At 35.9% G+C, this 24999-nt stretch overlaps 1 protein-coding gene across 1 annotated transcript in view; it reads right to left on the bottom strand.

Annotated features, from left to right (window-relative positions):
- The window catches only part of LOC137294568 (E3 ubiquitin-protein ligase TRIM9-like), a 189641-nt gene that overhangs the window by 94751 nt on the left and 69891 nt on the right, over positions 1–24999 (bottom strand). Inside the window, exon 3 of the mRNA XM_067825612.1 lies at positions 10805–11038. Within this exon, the coding sequence (XP_067681713.1) occupies positions 10805–11038 (234 nt within the window). The remainder of the gene's footprint in view (positions 1–10804; positions 11039–24999) is intronic.

The raw sequence follows: 24999 nt of genomic DNA, 5'->3' as shown, positions 1-24999 counted from the left end.
ATTCGTGCCACTGGTCAACACTGAGGAGAGATCTCTTCATCCATGTCAACTACTCTCCCAGTCATTAATTACTACACAGACACTGACCTTTCAATCACAGTAGACAAATACTGGATATAGATCTCCATGCTGGGGCACATTGGCATGTGAAGATTGGTTTCTGAGCATGACAATAACAAGAAATATGATTTTCTCTGATTGGAAAGCACAGAAACCCAAGATGGGCAGATGGACAGGGTGGGATAATAATTGAAATGTTAAATATGCTGTCAGTTTCTAGGCACTGTTATAGAGTGGGCTGTAATAAGTCAACACTTGTATTGGGTGGAATAATCAAATCTGCCATTGTTATTGTTAGCTGTGAGATTCTGCAGGTCAGCCATGTTTGTTTGCCTCCTCTGTCTCGATGTATGTGACATGGGTGCAATGATTTAAATCTTCAGTTAGATTTGATAATAGGAATTTAGAGACACTGGGAACTTTACGATGACATAAAAAGAAATTATTTTATTTCAGGCTTTAATGTGAATGAGAAACTATTGTTTTCCCATCTGTCTGTCTTTTCATGTTTTTTATAGAAAACGTCAGTTGAGATGACACAGGGCTGAAATTTAAGTCAGTCTTGGAAGTATCATGTCAACCAATTGCCTCTATTCTGTTGCATTCTTCAATGTTTGGGACAACCAAACGAGTAGAACTGTGTTGACCTCTCAACATGATATATCCTGACCATGTTGTAGTCTTATTTTTCCCTGTAAGACAGCTCATGTAACTGTGTCAAGACTGTTCCTATCAATCATCAAGTTTAAACCATGTACTGTGATTGACATCATAAGGAGTCCATGAACTCTCACTGCTTGTTGTTTCAATCTCTAAATTCAAAACAACTGAATGTTTTTTAACCTGAATGAAATGTGGACTAACAGACTGCAAGTGAAATCCCACTTCAAAGGGCAAGTCAAGAATTCCTTTTAAAAACAGGAAAGACTTGCTGGTAAAAATCCTATTTCATGGAAGCAATCTAACCATTATCACATCAAGTCACCAAACTGACACGCTAAACAAGCTTTGGACAGGAAAACATGCCTTCATATTACAGTTCTACAACCAAAGTCAAAGTTTTTTAATACAACATAGCTAAAATAGCATGGGGCAGTGGTTTGTCTACATCAACATCACCCATTTACAAGTGTATATCCCAGAAGACTGGTACTAAAACTAGGGGAGCTAAATCTGTTAGGAATCAAACCCATCTTTCATGAACTGGTTAGTTGAGTAAATTGCCTGCCCCTTGTAAAAGAAGAATTTAAATAATCGATTCCCCCCATCTTCTGTATTTGTGCTTGGCAACTGTTTGTATTCTGTCCAAATAGCTTCCTGCCTTTAGACAATTCACTGTACAAGATAGCACGTAGCAAAACAGCATGGCTCTCCTAAGAGAACTGTGTCTGCCAAGGGAGACTAACAGTAGCACACATGTGAAATGGAAACGGAAATGTCACTACTTTGGAAAAATAAATTCTTGGTGATTTCAACAGTTTGTGTTTACCATTAACAATTAATAAGCATAAATAACTGTGTGCTAAAATAAACGCTACACACTGATGAATATGCTGCTGGTGCTACCTTTAATGACTCACTTATACGAGTAATAAAGATATGAAAATGCAGTTATATTTCTTAAGAAAGCTGTTTTATTTTACACATTCTCCAAACAAATTACATATTTCCTTGATCCGTGCTCTGTTGGTGCCATCCCCAGAGCAGTTTTTGAAGAAAATGGGTTTTACAGTTTAACTTTCATCACAATAAGCTGATATGCTAACACCTAATAATATTCACTCACTCTCCCCAACACATGAGTGAGTGTCTACTACTTTTACAACATCAGCAAGTTTTGCAGCTGTTCCATGTGGTGGTTCCATGATCTGCATGTGTTCTTGCTTGTTATACTGCTGGCCCCTCCAGCACAGATCTCACCTCTACAAGTTTATCAAATTGTGAATGGTATTTGTTCATTTACTGCCACATAGTTGGGTAGATAAGTCCCAACATGCTACCTGTCCATCAAGCAATCAGCAAGATGGACAGTGGCTGTCTGCTGGCTGATTGGCTGGTAAATACTGTCATTGATAGCTTCAAATTGAATGTTGTGACTTCCTATTTAAAGAGAGTTTGTTGATGTTAATCTTGGTGGGTACACACAGTAGAAAGTACTTTCCATATTACCTGTCAAGCTCAGTTAGCCTTGTCCTTTAAGAGTTTTACACTTGGATTGTTGGAAAAATGTTTCCACGATTTACAAACACCAAACCACAGTATAAAAACACCATAGCTATGTTCCTCCATGAAACAAAAAGGCAAAAAATACAATGACATTATGATTTTTTTTTCAAATGTTGTTCTTGAAATCAAGTTCATTTTGCAATGGGAATAAAATGCAAACGTTTCAGAATGGTTGAAATTAGTCATAACTTTCTAATACATTTCCAGTCTACTGCATTTCATTGCAAGTTATTGCATTGAATTTTTATGTAATGAATATTCTAATCCACTTGTCAAATTTTAACGAGTTTTATCAGCCCATTAGCGTTGATGTTACAGAGAGTGACCATATGTCCTGTGTCCTTGATTGGTTATGATGGTTCAAATTTCAATGAAGCCATAATCTTTACACCAAGCATGACAAAGCCTATTGTGACCCTCCATGTGTTCTCTGTCGCAGTTGACTGAGTGAATATTGTTTTCAGCAAAACCACTGCCACATGCCCATGTCCTGTATGTATTCAGGTTGTGTAACCCAGTGGTTGATAGCATGAGCCACAACCCACTCCACTGGGCATAACAATGCATAGGTCACATATCCGAAGTACCTGAGCCTCCAAGTTGGGATGGTGGAGACCTATTCTGTCCAAACATCCCCTTAGAGGTTTTACCATCACTACACTAATGCTGTTTTACATAATGCATGGAGACATCAATAATAGACTGATAACCATCAAGGAGTCATAATCACATCAATTATTCAGTCTAGTCACATAACACCCCAGTTCATTCTTAATCAAGCAGAAAGATGTAAAAGATTAGTCTTCATGTAGACATCAAATGAGGCGAAACGTTTTTTATAAACTGGATTCTGACAATCCTACAAAAAAAATTATAGTGGCAGAAACACCAGACCTAAGAAGTGTAATGAATTTCACACTTTTACATTTACAAGAAATATATCAGCACATGGCAAATCTTAAGAATTTAAGAACAAAACAAATAGCCAGGTGTGTACATTAGATTTCTTCCCACTTTCAAACCAACACCTTTCACTATGAAATCTTTCAATCTTCAAACTTAAAAAGTCTGAATATGATAGAAAAAGACCATCAGAACTTAGCTTGTACATGTATCTTGTTATATTACCTTTTGACTAAAAGTTTAATTTCTTTCATAATGCCTTAATTCAATGCACAAACCAAATAGACCATGGTATCTTCCAATGCTCACATACTTAAAACAAGTTCCTTCACTTGACCATTGCAGAATCTTTCTACACACTGATCTAAATGGTTAAAATATAGAAGTGGAATGTCTTGAAGCATTAGGTACAATGACACACAAATAACCAAAGCATGCCCACAGTTGTCCCCACTGTACAGCTGTAACCTAGAATCTTCATGGAGGCACTCACAACTGCTTCAAATGGTTGAATAAGATAAGTTTTCAGTTATGAATTAAACTTGATATTTTAACTTTCTAGCAACAGCAAGCAAGATATAGCACATAACATGTTTCCAGTAGTGTCTTTTGTGATAGATTATCAAATTCTCTATGGTCATAACATTATCAATATTTTTTGTTTTATCATAGTCACATGACTGTTTACAAAGTAAAATTGTTCATATGGTCTGCATGTTTACATGATGATTTACAATGTATTATTGTCCATACTACCCCCTGTGTGAATTAATTAAGGCTGCAATAGGACAGGGTTGAGCTGTGTAACATGAACAAATGCTTGTCAATGTTGAAATCTTGGCACAATATTGACTCAGCCTGGCTTATTTACTGTGTCCAATTGGTGCATTAACCAGGCTCTCTCATGTTTCTCTACATAGCTGAGACAAAATCAGTCATGAAACAGTCCATGCTTTGAAAAACACATTTGGGCATTACACTGAGGACTAGGAGGTTTAGGTTGGCAAGCTTATACAGACTATATATCTATTAACCAATGAACACTTACATGTCTTTAAGTCTTCTAGTCATTAGAAGCCTTGGGGATTATCTGTTAATCTTATGTCCTGGTTGCTGAAGAGTTTTGGTCAGTCTAAAGAAGAAGTGACCCCCTTGTTGCCTTAAAACAACACTCATTATCTGGGGTAAAATGCTGTCAGCATTATCACATCAGCTCTTGGATCCATATTGGATACACAATCTGTTTACAGGATACTTTATCTGGGTGGACAACAAACACTGAATGTGCAAGTAATAAAATAGCAATTTCCACAGCTAAATCTGTTGACTTTCAGGTTTTCCAAACATTTTAAAATAGAATGATATTTTCCCAGGAATCCAATCCACAGAAGAAACTAGTCCATTGTCAGATTTGTTTCAGTTTTTCCTCCCAAGGTGTTAAACATACAAATATTTTTCTTTCAAAAGGGTTTTCATAAGAATGTAGAAGCTGAAATTTTAGAATTCATTCATAATGTTTTTTAACACAAAACAAAAATAAGACCCAGAGCTGAGTAAACATCTCGCATCATAATGGAGCAATTGTGCTGATGAAGAGAAGTAGTCTTCTGCTACATGCATACAAATGTATTATATAGTGCTGACAAAACCAATGTCAGGAGAACTGTTCACGTTTCTCAAATTGTTACCTCATATGGATCCCAGAAGAGTGTGCAGCTACAATTCCTTCTTGATTGTGTCATTGTACCCAATTCCTGCTTTTGTTGTCAACCACTTATCTGCTAGGTCCATACTGATTATGTGGTGTGTGTGTGTGAGTGAGTATGGTTTTAAGCTGGCTTTAGCAATATTCAAGCATTACCATGGAGGAAGCACAAGAAATGGACTTCACACCGTGTGGTTTGAAAGAACATTCAATCACTCACACGGTCCTTCAAACAAAATGTATGGTGTGTAAATTCACTTAATGAGTCGGAAATACATTACTTTACATGGCCTATCTCCATATAACAGCATTAAACATTCAATCACTTCATTTATCCAAAATGATGCCTAAACCACACACTTATTTTCAAAATAAGTCCAAATGTGTCAACACACAGACCTAGCATGGACATTTAACATGTAAATCACCACATTTCCTTTTTAACTGAAATCAATAAGGATCAATTACCTAACCAACCATCTAGACATTAATGAATGTTCAAAATGACTACTGCAATCAAATATTTAGCTTTTATCAGCACTTATTGTTGTGTGAGAGAATGCTAGATTGTGTGTATTTTTCTCTAAATGAGCAACTAATGCTAGAGACTACATTAGGGAATACTACCGTTTCCTCTTTAACCCACGGCAATTTTTCAGCATATATTACCTCTCTTACATCTTTGTTTAAGACTCAAAATATTGCTATATGCTCAAGTTCAGCAAAACATTTTATCACCTGGACAAGATTTCTAGTCAAATGACCATTAATAGAAGTATTTTGAAGGAAAGTGTGTACCACGTGCATTTAACTCATGTGATAAGTAACATTGGTCTAAGATGACAGACCACATTGCAGCACATCATAGGTAAAAATGATGTTCCTCTGCCCAAATCAATGGAGCATTTTTACCATATATTCAAGATACAATAAATATAAAAATTCTTGTTATCTTTCTATGCAGTTGTGGCTTCTCATGAAGGTACTGATATCATTATCAGGGAAATGCTTTTCTACATTAATTAGGTCAAATCAAGTCCCATGTTGAAACACATTTTAACAGTTTCCTGGGACATGGGACATGATTTGTCATGCTAGAAACTACAGTTACAGACTGGCGCCTTGTTCTACAGCAATAACTCATAACAGTCAAAGTAGCTGGAGGATTCTCACTAAACTCTCATCCATTAAATTTTATCATGGTAGCTAATGGATCAGAAAATTTAATATTTAGTGACCAAATGATTATAATTCAGAACACCTACTGTGTAAAAGCTGGACAAATTAAATTAAGAGTTCCTGGAGTGGCAGTAAATAGTAATATACAACATGGACACATTTATCCATAGTTGGCCAACAACAGCATCTCTACCTGTGGTGAAGCTGCCAGAGTAGTAAATCTCCATGCACAGTGCAGTGAACATGGCCAGGTCTATCCAGCCATAGCTTCATCATTCATTACAGCAGTATTGCCTGGTCGGCAGTTTGCTTGGCTAAACATACAGCAATGATATGCATCACTTTCTGCATTATAATATTAGTAGAAAATCTAATTAAGTGTAAATCTATAGTGAAGAAACATTGGGCTGTATTTTGATACTGGTTTGATGACCTTTGTTTCATCATGACTCACACTCCACACAAAGATAGGAATTATGTGTCATGGTTTTTTTTATTGTCAGAAAATGTTTACTTCTTTAATCTAATCATTCAGCTACAGCCCATTTCATAAATGCTGGGAATGCTATTGTTTATGATCACTTAAATCTTCAAAAATTGTGCAGTGTTTGGTTCAAGACTCAATGATCCATTTTCAACATTAAAACCTTTAGGAAAGGTAGTGAGAAAGGGAAAATACTTTTTGGAAATGGTTTCAAAAGCAAACTTTAAAACAAACATCCCAAAACAAAACTGTACTGAAAACAATGGCAATAAAATTTTGAATTTCTTTAAGAAGAGAAAGAAATTTAAAATATAATTAATTAACAAAATCACTTTTTAACATTTGTTTGACATTTTCAAAAATAGCACCATCTGATGAAAGTAATAAGAGAAAAAAGCCAAAGTGATGAACATAACTTCAGAAGGAGGCAATACATGATGCTTTTTATTTGTCCATTCAACCAAAATTTTCCCTACAAACACATTTACCCTTTTAAAAGGATTTTCATGATCACCTTGTAAAAATAAACCACAGAGAAAACATCTCTAATTGCTGTGCATGTACAGATTTTAGAAATTAGCAAAAATGCCATCTCACTTAGCAAGTGGCATTTTCAAAGTGATTGTTATTTTTATTTATCGAACCAGATCTTCCCCTACTTTGAATGTTTTCACTTTCCTGCAAGAGATAACATAGGCTCCATCTCTGTCAGTCAACACAGTACAGATGTGCAATATTGAAGCTCATCTAAAGTTTCGTTGTGTTTATTCTATTCAGGATTTGTGATGCTATACACTTTATGTGTCTTTATGATTACAATATTAAATAAAATAAAGGTTTTGAAACAATTACCCCAAATTAAGCATTTGATACTTGAGCATATCATCAATCACTTTTGGTCATCTCACACTGATACACAAACATTATGACCTCAGTTCTGATCCAAAAGCTCAACTTTTAACTTACAAAGTCTAGTTTTCATCTAATTATCCATAAGCATAAACACTTTACATCCAGAAGTCTTTTAATATAACCATCTTAGTGTTTTTTAAATAACTCTACGGTACACAGTAGCTGTTCATCTGTCTACATTGATCCACCTCTCTAAGTTTTGCTTCAAAGTTTGTTGTTTGATGTAAAATCAAAATAAATGGTCATATCTACTACTAACAACATAAATGCGTTTTGACCTTTCATGAAGTCCCTCAAATGCTACAGAACTGCCAGTCCACAAAAGAAAGGCAGCAAAATGTGTCAAACACTCCATCATGTTTTGCTTTGCTGGTGAGTAATCCAGAAGAAACTTGACTTCTTCCCTGAAGAGTGGCCTTGGAAAGGAAACATGGAAAAGGCATTTTCTATGCCTGTATTCAGCTAGACATAACATAACTCATCAAACGTCATTCATAAACATTGGTTATCGACATTTGTAAACACTGGTAATTGGCAAGTTATGAGAACAAACTTGATGGATGTTGAGATGAATGTACAAAATGGCTTTGGTTTCGATAAATTTTGCACACCAAAAAATCTGAATGTATTGAGATTCATCCAGGTCTCTGAAAAACATCAACAGTAACATTTTGAATTTTCTGAATAACAATATTTGTGGATTCTTTTGAAACAGGCTCTGTATATATTGGTTTTATGATAAAATTATGAGACAAGAAAAGGACTACTTTGGTAAATACGAAGGCATTTTCACCAATGTGGAAGGTGATGACGAGGCTGTATCAGTTCCATCTTTCATCTTTCTGACTCATGACATCTGAGAACATCATAAGACTGTGCTCTCCAATATGTTCAATGGTATATTCACACCGTGCACATGCACAATATACCATACATTTCATTCTGATAATTTTCATTCTTAATGATACTTCCCAGCATGTGGTTTAGTTGGTTCTTTAGGCATATTTTCAAGAAAATAGAACACAATTATAAATAAAATTATTGATTTTCATTTTTATAAAATTATTTATAGTTTCTGATATTAATACATGATGACATAACATAATACTAATAAGAATTCCTGATTTTAACATTAGCCTGCTGTTTGTGCAAAGCCTTAACAAAAAATTGTAAATCTTTTTTGGACCATTATTTAAGCAAAGTAAATCAACAGAAATATAACAAGATATAGTGACTTGTCTGTTCCCCATTACATTCTTCCAAAGATAGCAATTATCTATCAGTTGCATTTTACACAAATTAAGAAATAAAACCTCAAAAGCGTATAAATATAAACTGTACATATATTGTTCAAAATTGTCCTTTTCCTTGCATTTCAAATGCATCCATCAAATCCAAAAGAGACCATGACTTTGAGTGTAACCATGACATTGAGTGTAACATATTCAAACTTTGCACACCAGTCGAGGCAGCAAAAGCCAGTCTAGGATATTTAGCATTTACCTGACTTTTCATCTGATGTTGATATTCATTTTCTCTTGAAGTGGCAATACATGATATTTGCAAGCATCTGTTTCAAACAGCTGTATAACATCATGGCAAAGCTTGCTGCACCCTGTATAAACACTGCTGGTTGAGTTTCAACAATAATTGTTGATAATGTGAATAGGTTGTCCTTTGCACACATCAGTCTCTCAAGTGGATAGGGGAGTTGTATTCAGAGAGGACAGGAGTTAATGTGGTAAATAAAAGACAATGTCTAATTCTCTAGAAAATGCCAAAAAGCCTCTCCATAGAAACCGATTTTCCTTGACAAATCTTCATATATGAAAGTCAAGGGAGTCTAGCACCTTCATCTTAACCCAATGACATGTCTGTTTATCCAATAAAATGTTTTGGCTTTGATTGGAAATGTTCACCATGCCGAAGATTCAACAAATGAGTTGTAGCTTCTAGAAGATGAGCAGGCAGAGTTTGCAAGAAGAACTGCACATTTTCCAGAAATCAAAGTATCATGGCTGTTTCCATAGAAATAGCCAACATTATATAGACGAAGAAAAATGTAATGATTGTGCTCAATCAAGTGGAAAGAATCCAAGACCAAAATATGAGTTTATGACCATGATTCTTTTCTCCTGTATAGAAAGAAATGTGATTGAAGAAGCAGGAAATGGCCCATGAGCTTGATTGCATCCAAGTTTACGACAACTTACAAAATGCAGCTATGGATATACATCTCAATGTTACACTCTTGTAACCTATGTCTATCTTACAAATGGCTCTTTAACTTATGAGCTGACGAGGTGCTCTTCCCGGAAAGGAATGTGTCAGAGACTGAACATAAAACACAATTATTTGTGATTCAATGCTGAAGATTGATGGCTTTCAGTTGCTTTTTGCAGGCAGCAGTGTCAGACAAGATAAGATTTTATTCATTTATGTAGCTAGCAAGTACATGTGTGGATAATACTGGAAACATTCTAATTTTTAAATACAAATCATGATTCAATCTGAATTGCATACTTGGGTGTAATGAAGTATGCAGATTTTGCATCACGGTGTGAGTCATCGGAAGAGAGTCTATTCCATGTCTAACATAATATCAATAAAGTGGTCTGACCTTTCGTACCCACTGGAATACTCAGTGCTGGTCATAACAGAATTGCTTCTTGCTGCTATACATATGAAATTAATCCACTGAAGGCATAAATGACTTTGTTTCTCTCAAAGAAATATTAGTGATAGATGGTAATAGAGGTGAAAGAATCATTAGTTCAGTAATACATATCCAATGGATATTGTCCCCAACAACTTGCCCTCCTAATAAGTGCAAGAGATGACTTAATGGATAACACTGCGACTCAGTGATTTCAGTGGTTGAGGTAGAAAGCTGCTCATTATATCAACCCTTGGACCTGACTTTATTAATAACAGTCAAATATCATAAAGGAAACATACTACTGAGTGGAGACTCAAACAACACCTACACCAAATTGTAAGGCATTTACATATAATGTTTTCTTGAACAAACTGACCTATTATTCAATAACTGCATCACCATCATAAAACAATCATCTTTCTGTCGTTATCCTTACAGTAAATATGAATCCATGCCTGAAGGTAAGGATGGTACTTTTAACACCAGACAAACCAGTGGTCAATATAATGACAATCCATGCCATTAGAGAGCACACTATAACCACTTAATATCACTCACTTAAACCGGTTATAAATACTAGCATAAGATCCTTATCTGTAATCATCATGGAGAATCCAACTGCTGATTTAAGTGTTGGTTACGTGTGCAGTTCTGTAAATTTCCATTATCCACCTACCTGTAGAAATGATGATGGGTTGCTCTCCTTGAGAACTTCTATACAGAACTGCAGCAGTCCGGTAGTCCGCTGCAACAAGGAGGTGCAGTGGGACACCTGCTCCTTGAGAGTCTTCACCTTGGTGTCCTTCTCAACCTGCACACTCTCCAACAGCTCCACCTTCCTCTTCTTAATGGCCTCAATCAGAGCATCACACTGCGCCACCACTGTTGCTTCAAACTCATTAGAATTGCCCTGGAACAAAGATACCTACATTGAATACTTACTTAGTCTGGGATAACTACTAAAGTAATACCACAATAAATCTGGAATTCACACTTGATTCTGACACATCATCATAGAATCTGAAACTGGGGTACCTGTACTGTAACCTAATATATAATATCATTACATTTTTATACTGTACATGTGCCTAACTGACAATATGATGAAATGTTGTTATGTGGCAGTATTCAACAACCAATACATCTAGTAATGTCTGTTCTTGAAATGTTAACACCACATTTAAGCAAAATGGTATAGATCTAAAATACTTTGAAGATAAGTGCAACAAAACAGAATGGTCAGTTAAAGCCAAAAATGCCAGTTTCAGCTGATCACATATAACTTTCTATCTTTCTGGTCAGCAACAACAAATAAGTGCTTTGTTTCTGACCATTCAGAAAGACATCTGGAACATCAGTATTGTTTTGTACAATGACTGATGTCACCTTTATCTGATAACGTATTATCGTCATCACCAGGGATGAAAGTAATGGAGACTTTTGTAGGTCTCTGCATCTGCTCACACTCTGACAGTTATAGAATCAAACACAATAATGTGATGGGTTCTGTCACAAGAAGTTCTCATTCTATGGGACATCTCTTTGTCTTCTGTCAGAGAACATACCAACATCAACCGTTGATCCTAATAATTGCACAGAGACACAGAAGACATTCCTGAATTGAGGCAAGGTAGTATCTAGACCACGACAATGATTCCTATAAGCAGTAAAAATTGACCTTGTACAGTATTCCACAGATGATCATGTCAATAATATCTCCTAAAATTAAGCCACAATGGCTGAACTGTATGACACACAATATTACCCTGATATGACAAAGGTCTGCAAACAGTCTGGACCAGTCTAACAAATGGTAGATAGTCAGGTCACCTACTGAAGCCATTGAAATCAACACACAATAAAACGTTTTGCTCCTGCCTCAATTTCATCAATATTTAACATCCTAAACAATCATTTTATATCTAGAAATTTCCATTCATTTCCCAAAGCTTTGCAAAAGCCATTTTGTAAATTGCAAAATTTTAAGCAGTTTGTGATTATGTGATTCATGTTAATTCCTGCTGTGATGATGTTTACTGTCGACAAGCAGCATGTTTTCTAGGAAGATTTTAATTTCAAACAAAAACAAACATTATCAAATCAAAAAGCAAATAATGTGTTTGTTAATAGGCTAATTCTACACAATTAAATCTGCATTTTCTTAACATGCAGTGTCAACATTATCATTCTCCCCTTATCCAAAAGTATCAATCAAATTGATAGCATGTTTGTTTAATGAAACAGAAACATCAAGACAATAAATCATAACTTCAAATCCATTTACACTTTGTAATGCTGAAATTTTAATGCAGTAAAAAAAAATACCTCCATCAAAACTTTGTTCATCTATTGTAACATGCTGGAATCAAACTCCTATCAACCCCAAAGTTGATAATTAGGTCTTTTAGTGTTTATAATTAGTTTTGGCAGGAATGATAAAAACGTTCAGAATAAATGACATAAAACCCCAATAAACTTTTCTGATTGAGAGCTACATAAAGAATTAAAGGTATCGGTTACCTAACATGAATTATTTAACCCAAGGAAACGGCTTGGGATAAAGAACCTGACGACATAAATCTTCATTGTACTCGCTACATTTCACTCTTCTGTCAGCATTATTGTTACCTTGGAGCTGTCCCATCACACTACAGTACATAGGATTAATACTAGGGTAGAGTAGGGGCTTGATAATTAAAGAAATACATGCATGTTACAGAGAGCTTTGACAATCCACGACTATGGGAGACGCCTCTTTGTCTGGTATGAGCACGATCACTTAATGGCACGCCATTAATGTTTAACCACATTCTAATCATTGAACGCCATCCTTTCTGATTTGGCCATGGTTCCTGTATGGCCCCTGTTACCAGAATGAAAAGGCTAATTTCTCAAATTATCAAAAACACAGTTGATGTATGATTTGAATGGAAAAGTGGTCAGATTGACGAACTTCTGGACAGCTGATCTGTCATTTCTGTATGAAAAATGAAGGATGCCTTGACCAGTGATGTCAATAAAATGTCTGTAACCATTTTTGCTTAACACAATGTTCTCATTGAAATAGTGAGAAGATAGTGATTCATTTAGCTCTACATAAGGAGCAAACTAGGATACACTTAGGAAAGTGCTAACGTGAAATCTCAATGCTTTAGTTGTTAAATACCATTAAAATATTAAAGTCGCTTAACAATAATAAATTTTTTATCATTCTTTTATATCACTAAAAGTCTTCAAGGATATAATATTCTGTTATCTAATATTCACAACCAATATTACATATATAAATCAGAAATGGCATATAAAATTATATTCTTGATATTACTGCATAGAGTCTTGATACATGTATCATCTGCTTGCAACGCACATGTGCTTGCATCAAATTTCAGATACAATCTTTGATAACAAATGTTTGTGCTTCCTGTTTCTTTCTGTGTCTTCATTTAAACAAGATACACCTACAGTGTTCAACTCTTATCAACTGCAACATCAGCATGACATTTCCCATGTAACCAAATCTCAGTCTTATTCTGTGGAAATATTCAGTAAATTGTAAATTGCAACAGTGTGTCAAAGAAACACATGTAATGTTTAGATTTGCAGTATAATCAAATGCTACAATATGCCTGGGCACTAGTTTCACAGATACAGACAAGATGGCAGCAGATATTTCACATCAGAGGATTCTGTAGAGATGTTCTTGTGAGATAGGCAACAGTAACAGATACAAGCAGATTACGTATGCAAGGCAGAAGTTATTTCAGATCTTCAAAAGAACAAAGTTGTGAAGATGGATGATTCATAAAACAATCTGTCATATGAAAGAATTGAGATGAATAGGCATGTGAAGAGTTCTGCATTATAAACATGAAAATATATGTACATCTTGTCATCCTGAATCAGATACTTCTCTGAGGATCTCTTCAGTTTATAGTCTGTAAAGAAAAGAATTGGTTTGGTACTATTCCCTTTGAAAAGCATGATGGTTTGTTGATGTTAGCTTGTCATGTATCTACTACATGAATGTGAAATGGAAGGCTGCCAACATTTGTAGAAGCACACTACTGAATCAAACTAGACTTCGTGGAAATATCTCAAGCGATGTGTGTAATCTTTTGGAGAGAGTGAGTGTGTTTAGTTTTATGTCACAATCAGCAATATTCCAGCTATATGGCAGCAGTCTGTATATAATCGAGTCTGGACCAGACAATCCAGTAATCAACAGCATGAGCATCAGTCAACTGGAATATGATCACATGTGTCAGCAAGACTGATCACATGATCCAGTTAGATGCCTCTTACTGCAAGCATTGGTTAACGAAGATCTTCACGGGGTATAACCATTTCAAAGCCGTATTAAACACAGTATCATTCTACTGTCATCTTTACTTAACCTGTAGTGCAGTCTACAGAACCTACAACTTGGCTGACATGTAGCCATTGTGTCACTGAGAGAACATACTGTGCTGATTATTATTGCAGTACTTCTGATAATTACCAGGAAATCTCTACATCATTATCATTAAACCTCATTACTTCTCATACCACCCATCTTTATCACAATATGGATGCAACCCTGCTCAAACATGATGTAAAAGTGTCATGTTATATCCCAACCTGAAGTCAGATAATAATCACACCATTAATGTCATCCACTTCTTTATCTTCCATAATGTTTCAGTTGCATTAACTCTTACATCTTTATCATGCAAGAAATGGTTCATCACATACAAAAGGGAAGGACTATCTGTATACAAAATTTATCCTGTATGTTTTATTACATTCAAGGTTTTTCCATACACTCATTTCTATCATTAGGCAATAAAGGTTTAACCTAATATATTGAAAGTGTGAATTTTATGTTCTGGATATCAATATGGTCCTTAAGCTATATTTTTCTTTATCAGTACAGTAACATCAGTGACTTAATGTACATTATTATCTAAAACAGTGTTTTAAAGGTAGGCATCAGATCAGCACATCTGTGACATTATTGATCTCAACATATTTGGAATTCAGGGCTAATGAAATGCTATACCCTGCATTTATGTATGGTAGGACATTGGAACGATGCCACATAAAGGTGTGTGTACTGAAAGCTGGTGTTTATATGAGGCAGGCTTTCAAGGATTATTGAATGTAACTTCCTAAATGAGCACAACCATCACATCACTGGCTCCTTAACATGTACTTGTGCTGGTACTTGCACCTGTTCTGTTCTTGGGGAAAAGTTAAACACTGAAACTTTTCATACATTTTCTAATTAGAAGGAATTAACTTCAATGAGAAAGTCCTCATTTCCAAACTAGACTTCATCCTTGCAGAAAAAACTATGCTTAATCAAATCACAAACCTCAACTTTATTCTGATGATACACCAGACTTGATCCCCACTGAAGGAGAAAGGTTTCATTCCTACAGCAAAACTAGCTTCATCTCCCCCAAATTTTGATGTGGCAATTTTTAGAAACTAAAGTACAAAGGAAGTGTTGGCTTATGGATTTCAAATTCTTTATCCTTTCCAATCCTAAGGGAAAATGATCCAATCATTAACTCATAGACATCATACATCACCTGCCAAATTTGACCAAGAACGTGTGAGAGCTCTTTCATACCTTTCAAGGCACATGAGACAGATCCCATGTCTGGAATTCATATCCAAGAATTCTCATAAAGAAAATGATAGAATCTTTCATCAGCTATGATTCAAATCATAAGAAAATCAAAATCTTAAATTCATTTATGCTAACATTTTTACACATTTTGCATTTGAGAGCGGATTAATCACATGAAATGGACAACCTTTACTATCCCAATGTATTGATGGAAACATCATCATCCAAAAATCGCTGCTTCTGACATTGCAGAATCATCATCACGCAGTTAGCATAATTAACATCACCATCAAAATTGTCAGGCATACCATGATTAACGTAATGATGTACCAACATTAGACAGCTGTCCACATTTGTACATCTAACCTAAGCTTGGAAATATCTTAAGTCAATGTTGCCAAATAGCATAATGGTTGCAGCTGAGGAGTTGACTCATCACAAAGGTACATTCTGTAAATCCCAATTCCTGTGGCCTACTCCATAAATTGTTTGAATATCACAAGCAGTGAAAAACTTGACTCACTGACCAAATAAAAAAGATGGCATGAGGCCCAAGAGGATACTCTCACCTACAGACATACTGTTTACTTGTTTACATCACAACTCATTGAGACTTGTAAGAAGCAAACTTGGGTGCAATAGATCACTGACATGGTTCATACATGCCATTGTATGCCAGTTGTGTAGATAGATTTGTGCTCATTGGCAATTCACCTTTATTTACAGACGCTGGTCACATAGGTGAAATATTACTGTTTGCTGAGCCAGCAAACAAACTGTTTACATTTTAACTATTTTTAGCTATTGGCTTTTGCTACAGAAAATATGACCAAAGTCTATCACCAGTTGAGAGGTACAAGGGCATCTAAATAGAATGCTGAACCCTAAAGAATTTTATAAGCTGAAATCTTATAAAATATCAACTTAACTGGAAAAAGATTCAGCCAGCACATGTGGACCTCTAACAAAATACCAAGTTTTAATTCAGCACTATTCTAAAGACATTTTGTGGGACATAAAAAATGAACATGACTAAGCCATCATTTCACGAATCTGAAATTACCAAGCTAAGATGCTAACATCATTCTGTGATTGTAGCTGCATTAGATCCAGTCAGATGTTCTTAGCACTGTTGAAGACAACTAGTTTGAATGCCAGATTTTATCACTCACTTTTCAAGTCTTCATCATCCGACATTAAAATCAATAGGATATTGTGCTACAGATCCCAGAGGTTGGCGTGATGAGTATGGTGACATTCGAACAGATCGCTTCACACAATGACATTTTGTGGAAGCAACAGATGCTATCATGTTCCTCATCCTGCTGCGATGCATGTAATCAGCAAACTCTACAGCTCTGTAGCACTGAATAGAAGTATGCAATTTAACAGTATTGAATTTTCTTCAGAACATTTTATTGATGTTATGTGATTAAGATTTTGGGGTTTAATTTCATATTCTAGATAACTGTAACTATACTGTGACATAGACGCATATGTTTGTGGGGCTGCTGATACTAGTCTGATTGATACTGATTTTATAGAGCTTGTACATGCTGTAGCCAGACACAGTACGCAGAGTCCAAACTGAACAGTCCTTATTAGATCCTTGTCAAGCACCAGGCAATGGCATTCTCTTCCCACAGAGGTTACTTGTCATATCTTCCTTCGAACCTCTGTTCTAATACGACCATATTTTGCGGTTCTCATAAAATACCCTAGCGGCAAAAAATGGCAGAAGATTTATCTCCCTTTTTTTCTGTCCAATCAGAACATGTGTTACATCGACCTAGATTCAACTTGACAAATGCAAGCAATGTGGAGAAACAAATATGACATGACTGAGTTCTGTCTAGAAGAAACATTTTAGTATCGTGCTCGGGTAGAGGTTATAGTTTTTATGATGCATCCGGAAATTATCGAGATATTGCGAACGATCACTTTAGAAAACAAGGTCCCTGATTGCACTGCTAAATCTGATTGCCTCCAATCATGAGTCTTGAACACTCGCACCATGAAAGGGTCACATTAGAACAGAGGTTACGTAGGAAGATATGACAAGTAACCTCTGTGGGAAGAGAATGCAGGCAATGGCCATTATCATATATTTGATGCTTTACATTTATTTCAGTTATCCAGATTCCAGTAGTCAAATCATCCTGAAGTGACACTGCTTGGTGAACTTATTGGTCTGGGTGTGGTAGGTCTGGGATAGGTCAAGGCCAAATATAGTTAGAGTGAAAACAACAACACATTGTTAAACATAAAAGTAAAGTGTCAGTTTAGCAGGTGAGGTGAGATAAAACAGGTTTTAACATCGTACTTGAGAATATTTCACTCATACGACAACAGGTATGCATGTGTATATGTGGCTGCTTGTACTGGCCTGGACTTAAGTTGGTTTCATAGTGTAAGCTAACTTAGATATTCTGCACAGTTAAGCATGAAAAACCATCTCAGATACATTATACTGACTCTGAGGTGACCTGTCCTCATTCTACCCATTAACGCATAATGCCAGGCTGGGATCAACAAGTACCATACTTTAACATCTTTTCAGTTAATGTTTGATCTTGATATGGATGATGATGATGATGATGATGATGATGATGATTATGATGATGAGTACAGTCATACAAACTTGAAGATAACCTTATAATTTGTGGCAAAACACTTATGAATGAACCTGGAATCAATAAGGACGATGCTATGACACATCTACAGATCATCAATGACTTAGTACCAGTCCCAGTTAATGGCAGAGCAAGGACACCACGTCAGGATAATCAGGCCTCTCATTACTGTCACTACTGTCAGTTCTTGACCAAGGATTTGCACCCTAAAACCCGCAATAATTCATTGCCCAGTTTAACTTGATTGCATCTAACTAGGGGACACCAGGAAGACATTAGCTAAGTCTGTGACATCCACCATTCTGAAGCGATATGACATGTAGATGCCCCCAAACCTACTTAGAGTAATATTTAGTGTGTGTCTAGACAATTATGATGGCACAGGAGATGCTTAAGATGCGTCCTGCATAGGTTGGTCCAGACGCCATGAATGAGTGTGAATACTGAACAAATACCATTAGATTAGTCTTGGTTACCATGAGAATGTATTACAAGATATTGAATGCTAAAGTGTTGCAGATAAAATTCGTCTTTATCAAGTACCCTTGGACAAGCAAGAGCACCAATCCTGCAAAAGGGATAAATATCAGTATCACCTGTATGTTTTCTTAATATTCAAGACTGGTGGCAGTTAAAATGATATTTTTCATGTTTTCAATATGTATTTCGATACCTCCTGTAAACCAGTTGTGATATTTAACACGTTCATGCCACCAAAATGTTCTTTATGATTGTCTTAAATTATACAATTCATATCAGTTAAATATCATTTTCAAAGGTGATTTTGGTTGAAATATAGATGTGATTATTTCTTAGTGGTATGGGGAGCAACTTCACTTATTTTACTCTTTTCATGAGCTGACACAAATAACACAGAGCTGTAGCCTCATTCATCAAAGAGACTATAGATTCTTTGTCTCTTATAGCAATATTCAAGCAATATGAAGATGAGGTGACTTGGAATAAGCTTCACACATTGCACCCACATGAGGAATCAAATCTGGGCCTACCATTAGTCTTATAAACAGTTCCTTGCAGTGATCTCCCAAGTCTAATACTCTCTACTCCTATACTGTATTATCGAGTTATGGAGCCGCTTCAGGTGGTGCCAGATTTCATCATCGTAATAGATTCCTGATTTTTTATAAGAAATAAGGACATCAGGCTGTTCTTGCTTAATTTGGCACCAACTGTTTGCAATAATATGTGATTATGCATTGCTAATTGAGGGTAGGGACATTTGGCAGCCTGCACCAGATGCAACTAAACTGTAACAACCTTTTTAACTAATGAGGATTTTAAGTCAGACATTCTCACAGGATAATTGACCTGTCATACTGGAACCACATTACTTATAGATTGAGAGGAAAATCCCAGATTATTACAGTGCAAGTAAAATTACCATATCATGTATGATATGGCAGAGACAAAACAATCCTCTTTGCTCTTTCTTGTAGGTTAAGCATAAGAGTACACTAGTCCCTCCTAAGTTTCTTCTCTTTCCCCAATATCAGTTCTGACATTGTCACTTGCTTTTTTGTACAAGAGACTACATTTTAAACCAAAGGTAGCAAAACTATGAAATATCAGGAAAGTTGATCCAATTAACTAAAACCTTTATATTTAAAATAAGAATGTGGAAACACTTGCAGAAAATCAATGCTGTTTGAAACTCAAAGCTTCTTCTTCAGTCAGGGTTTACAAGACCAGACACTCTGTGATAATGACTGGCCAATCTATCATCACACACAAACTTTTGTTCCAATATCCTTCTGATGACATACTGTGAAGTATTTGCAACATATGAAAGGTACTGGCGTCCGCTAGCCAGACATCACATTCATCATTGCCATCAAGTGTATACAGTTTTTGATAAAAGGGCTGCTTCCCTAGAAAAGTCACCAGCTTTAGAACTAGAGGTGTTCTACGGGATAAAAGACTGGGACCAACTGTTCACTAGGGAAGTTAGGGGTGTTGACACAGACATCACACCTTTCATAATCATGGATGTGGATGCTGACTGGGTGGAGGGGTATGAGGCATTTTGAGGGAGCTGTAGAGGGACATTTAGCATGGGAAGAGGTACACTGCTTCACTGGTGCTTGGTAGGTTATGTGTTGAGGGTTGGGTGGGACATCAGCGGTTGCTAATAATGAATGCTTATGTGGTGGTGATAAGAGGAGCACTTATGTGGAGAACAGTGATACCACAAGTGCATAGGAATGTGCTTAGGCAAATGCTTGGGGAAAGAGGCTGTAGGGTGGTTGGGGTAGTGGTGGGAGGTAGGGACGGAATAATGTGACTGAAACTATGAACTGATCTATATCAAATTAAAGGAGTAAAACTATAATATTGCTCATCTCAAGTAGGCATCAAACAAATGTGTTAAGTTGCCTTGTGTATGAGCTGCTTGAGATTGAACAACACATTTAATATTTTGCAACCTAATTCTAAACCAACCAACAGCTATATCCTTTTACTGTCAAATGTCATATCATGTTGGATGTTGAGCAAATTGGTGAAACCTGACTAAACAGGTAGCCCAGAAATAGTCTGCTTCACACAATGCTTGCTGTGACAACGCACTAAAGCACACATGAATTGGATGTCCCACTAATTACCAGCTGTCTGACAAACATCCTTAAAGCAAACTAGCAATTAGAGAAAGTCTGGATTGCCAAATCCGAATTGTAATCTCCTACTCTAGACAAACCTGTCCTTAAAGATCTGTGCTCGATTAGCCACACACTTTTTTCACAATACAGATGCTAATTATAACACAACTGGCAATATGATATACCCTTACTGATGATATTATCTTGGAAACTATTTCTGACATAATTGCAACCTTCAGATGGTCTGTCTCCAGCCACCTGGATGTGTTTGGTGACACTAAAGATCAGATGAAGGACTTAATAAAAAAGAAAGGATAAGAAGGAGCTTGTGAGCTCCAACAAATGCTTTTCAAATTGCTTGTGAAGTGTAATAAAGTAATTATAGGCCTCATACTCACTGTCTGTGAGCAACACTTTTAAGATTAATGAGCTTCTAGAGTTACAAGACATTGGTAGTTGCTACCCATAGTTCAAACACCTATGGATCTCTAATCAAGTTCTCAATCTTAACTGTTTCCAATTGAAGTGTAATTCATTTCTTTCCTTGAGTCTCCATTTACTGTCAAGTACAATATATTTGTAGCTTTCAGTTGCAACAGATATTTTTGACTGTTAAAAATGCTTCACAATTATACTGTAAAAGAATGTCTGTTCCACTTATAAGATATTGATCTTGCACAGAAACAAATAGACAGATGTACTTGAATAGACTCTTTTATCGGGAAATCTTCTCTGCAGGAAACTGACGTAACAACAATCACATGTCCCAAATGATTTAATCAGACTTGACATACCTTTGTACCTGTTACCATTAATTAATATAAACGTAAAATATACACAGATTAACCAACAATACCCAGTGCTCATACATTTCAGTTACCAAGTGACATTCAGTTCACTGCATATCTTACTTCTGATGACTTAATGTGTAAACCTGCAGATAAACAGTCATGTTTTTGTTGTTTTTGTTGCACTGGGTAACAGTTATGTCTAACAGAGCAGCACTTAACAGATTTTATATACCAAGCATGTGCATTTCTTATGAGATATTCATAGCCTGTACAAAAAAGCAATGGAAGTTATTGCTTTCATCAAATATACAGCCCTGTGAGGATGCTTGTGCAGTATAAGTCCATATTAACCATGCTAGTGGGTGAGATAGATGATTAATGAGGCCTAGGAGCCTAAAATGAGTAATTCTAGCTCAAGGAACTTACCATGGAAATTTGTGCTATCACTGAAATAGTGATAACTCATTTGAATCCTACTATACAAAATGAACTCAGTACAAAACTCAGTACCAGGAAAGGGATGTTTGGTTAGTTTGGGTGAAAAGGGCATGTTTGGCGTTCAAAGAATTGGGCTTAACTAACTTCATATGAGAACAGAAAATAGTTTCAGCTCGTCTTTTATGACTTCAGTCCTTTCTGAATATCGCACTACATAACACTGCTTGTTCTTCCTCCTAAGAGAGGGAGTGAATACGGTTTTACACTGTTTTCTTTTGTGAGTAATATTTCTGTAAAGCTACGGCAGAGGATACCAGTAATGGGTTTCCCATATTCTATTGGACTAACGCTCAGTTTCAGAAATGGTGTTTATACACATCTTCAAAACTGCTAAATTAGATCCAATTGAGCCAAAAAAGCTTTCCTTACTGGATCTAAATCAATCTAGGTTGATCTACAATTGACTTGTAACTTATTCTAAATTTACTAATTGATCTTTTTCTTCACTCATCCGTGAGTTTTGGACCAAAGGTCGACTTCCTGAGCCGTAACCCTTTCCAAAATGATAAGTGAGTGAATCTGTGAAACGCAGACTATGAATGTTATTTTACACAATTAGCATTACTGATGCTGCATTACAAACAGGTACATAAATAAAACATCTATGACAGTATACATAAAATTCTCTCTCTAATTTCAACCCAACTCTTATCTATTCAGTCAATGGCCATGTAATATCAGAAACCTAAGGCTTAGGTCATCCTTAGTAAATAGACATCAGAAGGGAACACATTCAGAATTTTTTTTTATTTCTCTCCTTTAAGCATCAATAATAAGACTTTACTTGTATTATGAATATGTCCCATAGGCAAAACATGGAATAATGATTAATGTATATCTGCTATTTCTGTGTCTGATCACAGTCTAGTCAGAGATATTGTGTTTCCAATCACACTAATCAAGTGAGCAGTCCATGATTTGATCTGTGCTCTAGGAATAAGTTCAATATACTGGAGTCTACCCCCAAGGTTTCATCTGTCAAGTCCTGCTGCAGTTTCACATAACATGACACAGACAGATCGCGGCCAGTCTTGCTCTGACAGTGAGAGATGTACACTTCCTCACTTGCTTGTCTTCATCATAAAAATAATAGCTATGTGTGATTCTGCATTGATTCACGTCTCTTAAACGAGCTATATATTGTATATTCTGATTGGTTATTGGCAAATAACCAAACTGGCGAGACATTTTTGGTCTCTATTAATATGTATTCAAATAAGATCCTGTTTAGAACTTCTTTTTGATAATACATGTATCTGAAAACAATTCTTTATCTCATTCATTTCTCTGAAAACCATACAGTATCAATCACCAAGCTTACACCTTTGATAATACTGGTAGTTATTCATCTTTAGGGTCTCACTAGGGAAGACATCTTATTTCTCTGACTAATGTCTATGGTGGATGCTTAATATTTGGAAGAGTGATTAATTTGAAGAAGAATTTACCATCCTACTGTCATGCCATGTCCAGCACAATAATACAGCATACATTCAAGTTTCCATCCTCATACTATCTAGGTCCATTGCTCAATTGTACAACAAGACAAGTCAATTAAGCTTGTGGCTGTGGGATATTGAAATCTATCACAGATAGCAAATATGCTTCATCTGAAATTCCAAGAAATGTATAGAAAGATGTCCTAATGATTTTAATGCAACCCACCATACTGTACTTAACTGTCTTTTGAGACATAAAAGTGTTCTTTTTTCATCACAAATGTCATTAGGCAAATAGTGGCAAAAGGAACATTATATTCTTATATCATGTTTGGTGTATTGTCCCAGGACTTCATGAAACATAACCGGTCTTTCATATCATTTTGTAAGCAAAGTTCCACTCCATGACTCTTGTGAAAACTTTACCTGTTATCTGACCTCTAGGACTACGGAGTTCATACACTTCATCTGGACATGCCTTTGTTCTCCCTAACATAATCTCTCTGTCCATTAGCAGGTCAAATGTACTGTGTAAAATCACTTTTCCTAATTTGTCCCGCTCTTAAAGGGCATGACTGTAATAGCTGCTTGAGCTGATCAGAAAGCTGTGGCTAATATAGAGAGATCAGTGTGACAGGGGTCACCCCAAGGACTTTAATTTCATTTTTTTAAACTTGTCTCTTTTGGAAAGACTTAATGCTGTTGGTTGAGGCTAGGAACAGGGATTTCCTGGAGATAACAGCAGGTTTAGCTGATGTCTGAGGTTGATCTTTTGGTTAAAACAATGCTGGCTCCATCTGGGGACATGTCATTTCCAATCATTTTTTTCTCATAACTAACTTAACTTTTCAATATTGGACAGAATGACCATGGCAGATTTAATATTTCAAGACAATTACATCTTGGACTGGGCAACAGTTATCAAACAACAGAACCCCCTGACATGTGTGCTGTCATAAAATTTTACAGGTATTAATTAAAACAATCCAAAGATGAAATCTTCTTTCTGACAATATTTCAGAAACAATTAAATGTTTAGCAAAATTTATATCACCCTAGACTCTGTAATATCTAATTTCTGATCGATATTAACACTCTAACTTGTCCGTATCATTGTTTTGTTTGCCCATAGCCGCTGGTTCTGGACACTTGAAACAAACGAGGTATTAAATACAGGCAAAAAAAAAAATATAACAAGGCTCCAGGCAAAAACACTAAGTACAATCACATCTGTCTTGTGGAGGATATTCTCCCTGAGAATCAAGTTCATGATAATTAGTA

Source organism: Haliotis asinina, chromosome 8 (assembly GCF_037392515.1).
Source record: "Haliotis asinina isolate JCU_RB_2024 chromosome 8, JCU_Hal_asi_v2, whole genome shotgun sequence".
In the NCBI taxonomy this organism is placed as follows: domain Eukaryota; kingdom Metazoa; phylum Mollusca; class Gastropoda; order Lepetellida; family Haliotidae; genus Haliotis; species Haliotis asinina.
Note: the sequence above shows the minus strand (reverse complement) of the source record. Positions and strands in the feature narration are given on the sequence as shown.